We start from the raw sequence: 7,044 nt of genomic DNA on the forward strand, positions 1-7,044 counted from the left end.
AACCAGCAACCGGCACAATGACTCAGTCAATAAATAATCCACAGAAAGTTTGTATATAATCCACGGGTTTGAACAGTTCCAGGCAAGGAAAATTCTGACTAAATAATCCAATGGCATTTCCCACATGCATTACGCAGTTGAACTCAGATAGAGCAACTTGTCGCAAGACCTCATTTGGTACACACTCAATTAAAACATAAGGCTCAGAGGCACAACAGAAAAATGAAAACAGCTACAACTTAAACATCCGCATTTCGTATAACTCTGCTTCCATAATTTCACTTCCTCTCTGCTTATATTGGCGTCCTCACCTTCATACTTGAGGACATGATGAATATATAAGCTAATGTAGTGCATATATAGAGTGAAATGCTCCCCTCTAGAGTTCATTTCTTTAGTAAACACTAAATGACTTGCCTGAGGTAAATGTAATGCTATGTGAGATATTATTCTCAAGCTGAAGTCTTTCCGTGGTTGAAACACTGGTTGAGAGATTACATGTAAACATATGTATGCATACATCATCTGTTCTTCTTCTTCTAGATTGGAGAGTGGATCGCTTGTGATTGATGGTATTCATCTTCTGACTGTATGCACCAAACCGTGACGTCCGTACCGTAAACAGTATAAATGTATTTTTATAAATATATATCGCCTGTGGAAGGTGTAGGACCATAAAATGTCCATCCATTCTTTATATTCTGTCCGCATGAGATAATACGATGTCCTACCTGCCTGTCAACGTATGTTTTCACATACCCTCACACACCCTATTTGCGCAAACATCAAATGTCATCAGCGCGTATCATGCTATGCAGAGTTTATATAGACAGACCTCAGTCACGGAGCACCGCAAACAAACAGCAGCCACCTTTTACAATTCCTACCAAATCAAAACAACAAGCTTATGCTGCGTTCACGCCATAACTACAGTAATTAAGAGATTTCAACTCGACTTTCTAACCGGAGCCGTTCACGTCTTCAGACTCAGAATTATGCGTTTCCATGTCAACAGTAAATTAATCTGCAGCAGTCAGGTACAAGATCTCTGAGTTGTTTACGTTCATTATTATTGTAATGTTATGTACTTTGAGACATGAGGTAGTTTAACGCCGTCTCTTGTGACGCTTTGCCAAGAGCAGCTGTGTGTGTGTGGATTATGCTGCGTCACGGAGGAGGCGTGGCTTTGGATGGCGATTTGCAGGGAAGGTGGGATCATATGCTTTCAATGCTAGCAGGCTAATGTTAGCATTTCCCAGATCACCTACTGCACTTTTCAGTTATGAAAACGTTATTTCTCAATGTTCAAATGTCCAGTTTTTTAAAAATGTTTTTAAAAACATTTGTATTGGTTATGTGAACATTAAGAGATCATTCCACTTTGTAAACATTATGGGAACGTTACTTTTGAATGTTTTCTGAACATTCTAATCAATAGTACTAGAATCTTACCGTAACTGCATCTTATATTTACACTTATAATGTACATTAAACTGTCAAGTGTATTTTAAATCTATATAAGAAATGTGACATATTTGCAGACATGCATATTAGAATTCAGCAACTTTATATTTAAATATTTTATTTTCTGTATTTCTTTCTAGAAAACCATAACACTCCTCAATCATGATCAGAAGTTTGTATGCTTTATCAACCAGATTAAAGTTTAGGTTCTTTGGCAGTCTGGAGCCTTGCATCTCTTTTTAAAGGAAGAGATTGGCCAGAAGGCAGAAACCACAATATATATCATCATTCTGCCCTGCCCTGGTGTTTCTGAAGTTTGCTTTTTCAAGACTGACCGGTAAGGCCTCTTCTCCTCCTACTATGCGTTTCCTGCGTAGATGGGAAGTCGCATCGTCCTCTTGTTTGTACTCATACTCCATATTGGGAATGCCACACTCTAGCTGGCTCTCGGCAGACGAACGAATTCTTCTGATCTCTGGAACAATGTGACATAGCAGATGTGTTGATTCAGCCGTATGAATCCAAACTAAACATCCAACTAAAACATTTAAGAAAATAATGCTCAATGAACGATTTATAAATAATGTTTTGTGCTAATGTTTTGAGAGCATTATTTAAGACCAGACAACTTTGAACAAACGTTCTATTAACGTTACCGGAAGAACGTTTGTTCATAACTTTGAGAGAACCTTGCCAGAACGTTCCCTGTTATCTGTGTGACCAGATCAAGAAGAGTCTCTTCTAGAGGTTTTTGTTTGCTGAAGTGTCAGACATTGGATGTTCAGTTTCATTTGAGTTTGTTCTCACCAGACATTGGATCAGAAAACAAATCTTGCAGATTATTCTCTACTGGTTTGTCATTTTCTGAAAAACAAAGAAAAGAACAGGCAGTAAATTTGTAATGAAGGACCACCAGACAGCGCAAAGAGAAATTAGTTGAGGTGTTCAATGAAGGTCAAGTAAGTAGAAGCATTTTGCAAAATATTTCTCAATCACAGACACATTCAGATGGGTTTTGATTTCTCAGAGGATGGCAGGGCTGAAAAACAGTAAGTCACTTGAACCATAATTGCTCATATATTACTTATAAATCGAATTGTGTGAAGAAAACACAGATGTGGTTTGAATGTTTTGAAATGTTGCAATTGAATTCACAAAGTGTTCGCTCCTCAGGCAATCTAGTGCTGTCTGAGTAGGACTTTTGATGACTCTGAAGATGAAAATGAGACGCTGTTTCTGGAACTGATTCCTGAAGCAGATTTTAAGCAGTAATGAAATAAATTCACTGACCATCCAGTTCATCTTCTCCTCCCAGACAGTCCCTGATTCCATCTCGGACGGCGTGACGGGGAATACAGACGTCCGACTTACAGTGGAACGCTTCGCTTTCTTTATCACATCCTTCACACAACAGAAACGGTAATATTAGGATAGTCATGAGTTTGATACTGTGTTTTAAGGCAATACATAAGATATTCTTAGATTTAGATTATTATGAACACAATTACAAGTGTAATGCACTTCATTAAAAAATAAATAGTACTTTATTTAGAAACGGCAAACAACAGACGGGATTGTGGAAAACAGGAAGAGGAATGATGATGTCACAGACAGAAGCAGGAAGTAGAGACTCACTTTGGCAGCACATCTCGTCACTGTTGTCTCCACAGTCATCAACACCATCGCAGGGTTTTCCTTTATTTAAACACTTCCCGTTCACACAGAGGAACTTCTTACATTCGCCTACACAGAGAGTGTGTGCAGATTATAACTCAACGTGAATTTACATTAAACCATACCTTTTGTTCTATTGGGGTAAATCGTGCAGTAACATGGTTGCACAGAAAATAATGCTCACCTTTTCAATAAAAAACTCTGCTGAAGATGCATATTAAGTCACTTTAATGTTAGATAATAGTAAGATAACTACCGAAGCCTATGGTTTCCGCCACAGAAAAAAAATTAAAAAGGTAATTGCAACTTTTTGTCTCGCAACTTGTACTTTATAACTTGATATCTCAATATTCTGAGAAAAAAAATGTAGTTTTTGCAATTCCAAGTTTATAACTGGCAATTATGCCTGAAATTGTGAGATTTAAACATCGCAATTGCGAGAAAAATGTTTACCTGCAATTACCTTTTTTATTCTGTGTTGGAAACAAGCTTCCATATAGAATGACGTTCCAGTTACTAATGTAACCTCGTTTCCCTGAGATAATGGGAATGAACATTGCGCCTGTTTTTGCTGACGCTATGGGGGAAACTCTGTTTCTCCAAATACTGAAATCTGATTGGATCACGTCTGTGCACCTGCACTGACAAATGGCATTTCAGGCCACACAACCGTGCAGGGCCGACTGCCTATATAAGTTGCGCTGCCATATCCTCAGAATCTTTCAACTGAGGAGCAGCAAGCGTCGACTCATGCGTGAGCATAGTAGCACGGCCAGCTACGCAATGCTCGTTCCCGTTATCTCAGGGAACTGAGGTTACATTAGTGCAACCGGTCCTGCTCGACCTGCTCCGAGCGGGACTCGAACCGGCATCTCCAGGGTGGGAGGTGGGCGTTCTAACAAGAACTCTAAAGACTGCAGCCCCTAGCACACCTCTTGAGGCCAGGGGAGTGAGGTTTTACCTGCACAGCTCTTACTGGCCTATGTCTGTTACACTCAGCCCCCTAAAACTCACTCTCATCCGGGTCACGGCACCAATGTAACTGGTCCTACTTGACCCGCTCAGAGCGGGACTTTGAACCAGCATCTCTGGCGTCGGGGGCGGGCATGCTAACAAGGACACAAAAGACCGCAGCCACTAGTGTCAGTCGCTAGAGCGCATCTTAAGGCCAGGGGAGTGAGTTTTACACGCACAGCTCTTACTGGCCTCCGTCCGTTACACTAGTAGTCGGAACGTTCCCTTTCGATACGGTTCACTCGCATTACTTCAGTTGCTGACACGACGGGGAACGCAATCCAATAGCGCGTCCTACGAGTGCAGAATGAAGACCGTCCTCCAGTCTAAGGGCTCTTGGGGCCAGGGCCATTCTTTGGCTTCTAGTACTAGCAGCAGGGCAGTTTTAAGCAAAAGACATTTTGGTCTTATTAGGTTGCTGGATGGCCGCAGGGGAGAAGCACCGTTAATCCACTGCTGAGGCTTGTTCTCACGGTGAGCAGGGAGACTGACAACATCCAGCATGACTTATAGACAGTCGTTATATATTTCTTCATATAAAAAGAGGAAAAAGCACCTTTGGGTTCGTTATAACACTTTGCGGTGGCCACAGTGTTTTCTGTGATTGGCTGGGGATTATAGATGGTGCATTCTGCCAATGAGAGCTCAGATCCCGTGCAGCGAACACTCATACACTTCGTTGGCCATTCAGTATCTTTGTCAAGAATCCTGTACTTGGTTTTACTCACTGCCGCCGCTCCTCTGAGACACATACAGAACAAGAAAAGTAAATCAGTACATGTTGAGACGAGAGGAAGGCTTGTGTGTAGTGACGTGTTGGGTGTGTTTACCTGTCGACATTCAGAGGGTTTCGACAAACAACATTAGCTGCAGCCATATTCCAGTCACTGCCACATACAAACATTTTTCCCAACCTTGTGTTTATCATGACCACTTTATGAGAGCCAGAGTCCTGCACAGTCACTTCCACCTTCTCTTCCGCTGGACACAAACATGTGCAAACAAACAGGTGAGGACTGTATAATCACACACCAAATCATCTGACACTTACGTTATGACACGTCTGACATATTTTTGAGTTGTCAGAAATACTGTTAGGATGTTTTTTCTTGAAATTGTGTGATTATTTGTCATTTAGGGTCATGAACAAGCCTGCAAAGTTTCAACTATGATGTGACTAATGTGTACGATATTCATATCATGATTGTGATGTTGGCAGGTCAATTCGACCCGTATATTTAATATTTAAAGACAGCTGTACAGACCCAAAATAAAAAACCTAAAATATGTATTTTGTCATGTCAGTTTCTAAACTGGCCTCTGAGGGCATTTATATTTACATTTATGCACTTGGCAGATGCTTTTATTTGAAGTAAAATATGCTGCGTTAAAGGCATCAGTTTATGCACGTAAATTTTGTTGGGAATCAGTTGGATGTTCATCTAACGTTTTTAAATGCTGCTACTTGTTTTAGAACATTCAGACGTTTTCTTAACGTTCACATAACCAAGAAAAAAAAGCGTTTTTAAAGCATTTAAAAAACTGGACGTTTTGAGCATTCAAAGAACATTCAGAAATAATGTATTCATAACTTTCATAAATATGTTCTTAGAATATATTTTGTTAGCTGGGTTTTTTTTGGCATTGCTAATGTCTTGTTTTCGTGCACATTAATCAAGGATGATGTCCTCACCTCTGCAGGTTGTGCTGATGTGAGAGAACACGGGCTTGTTGGATCTGCAGGAGATGGCTTTGGCCTGACACATGGAGTAATACTCGGATCTGTCCAGCGTACACGCGTGGTAATCCTGCCGTGGACACTTGTACGGCATCTTACAGACACACTGTCCCGCGATACATCGCCTCCATGGTGGACAGAACACTTTCGCGCAAGACAGCCGTGTGTAATTCTGATGCCGACATTGAGTGATGACCAAGGAATCATCATCACATTCCTTTGACGAAGAGTAAAAACAGCATGAGATTAATTTGTCTGCTAGTAGTTTGATAAACTGGTAAATCACATTTGAAACAAACAGCAGAAGTAAAGAAAAAAGCAGATGAAATATGAACATAAGAAGGTGAGCTGAATTTCATCAGAGAGAGAGTTGCAAAACACAACATATTTTTCAACAATTTAGCAACATGTTGATGAAACAGATGAAGACGTCCACCCTGAAAACAAAACTCTGATGCTGAATGTTTTATTACAAACGTGAATCACACCATCACATACAATTAAAAATAACATGAAATTACTTTTAACTTTTGTTAATATTTCTATTATACAAAAACATTTTTATCATTATTATAATATAAAGAGTGTCATTTCTGCTCTAGGGTTAGGGTTTGCAACACCAAATACATTTTTGGAAAAATAATGACTGTTTTCGCACAGGTTTCCAAGACATTACAGAAGCACACTTGATTGAACTGTCAAACTCACAGCGGTCTGGAAGAGAAGACACGTGAAGATAAAAACACCGAGGACCCTCATGACTCCTGCAGCTGTTTCTCTGTTCTGCTCTTTGTCCCGTCAGCTCAGCAGACGCACTTCCATCAAATCATTAACCGCTGTCAATACAAGCCTGACATCAGACTGAATCAAATCCCGGAAAGGTCTATTGGTTTATTGACACTTCTAATCTATATTACCATTTTAGTTGTATCTGACTTTTGGTGATACTATGACCATCTCTCACCATACGCGAGAGACCGTCCCATGTATTTTCTTGGCCTGGTTGCCAGCTCTTTCCCCAATCCTCCTTATTACATGGCTTGGGACTCACACACAAACACACTTACAGCCAATTTGGCATGTCCAATCCACCTAACCTGAATGTCTTTGGACTGTGTAGAGGAAACCCACTCTGACACAGGGAGAATATGCAA

The 7,044-nt window shown here is 40.4% G+C and overlaps 1 protein-coding gene across 2 annotated transcripts in view; it reads right to left on the bottom strand.

Annotated features, from left to right (window-relative positions):
- Positions 1–6,813, bottom strand: part of cfi (complement factor I) — a 32,185-nt gene extending 25,372 nt beyond the window's left edge. The window contains exons 1-8 of one of the 2 annotated variants that reach the window (XM_051879665.1): positions 6,599–6,813; positions 5,846–6,107; positions 4,983–5,133; positions 4,709–4,893; positions 3,100–3,207; positions 2,755–2,865; positions 2,272–2,328; positions 1,800–1,939 (exon numbers count right to left, since the gene is read on the bottom strand). In XM_051879665.1, the coding sequence (XP_051735625.1) occupies positions 1,800–1,939; positions 2,272–2,328; positions 2,755–2,865; positions 3,100–3,207; positions 4,709–4,893; positions 4,983–5,133; positions 5,846–6,107; positions 6,599–6,649 (1,065 nt within the window). In that variant the 5' untranslated portion in view covers positions 6,650–6,813. The remainder of the gene's footprint in view (positions 1–1,799; positions 1,940–2,271; positions 2,329–2,754; positions 2,866–3,099; positions 3,208–4,708; positions 4,894–4,982; positions 5,134–5,845; positions 6,108–6,598) is intronic. The other variant, XM_051879664.1, reaches the window with a different exon arrangement.
- Between the last annotated feature and the right edge of the window lie 231 nt (positions 6,814–7,044).

This window comes from Ctenopharyngodon idella, chromosome 22 (genome assembly GCF_019924925.1).
Source record: "Ctenopharyngodon idella isolate HZGC_01 chromosome 22, HZGC01, whole genome shotgun sequence".
NCBI classification, from domain to species: domain Eukaryota; kingdom Metazoa; phylum Chordata; class Actinopteri; order Cypriniformes; family Xenocyprididae; genus Ctenopharyngodon; species Ctenopharyngodon idella.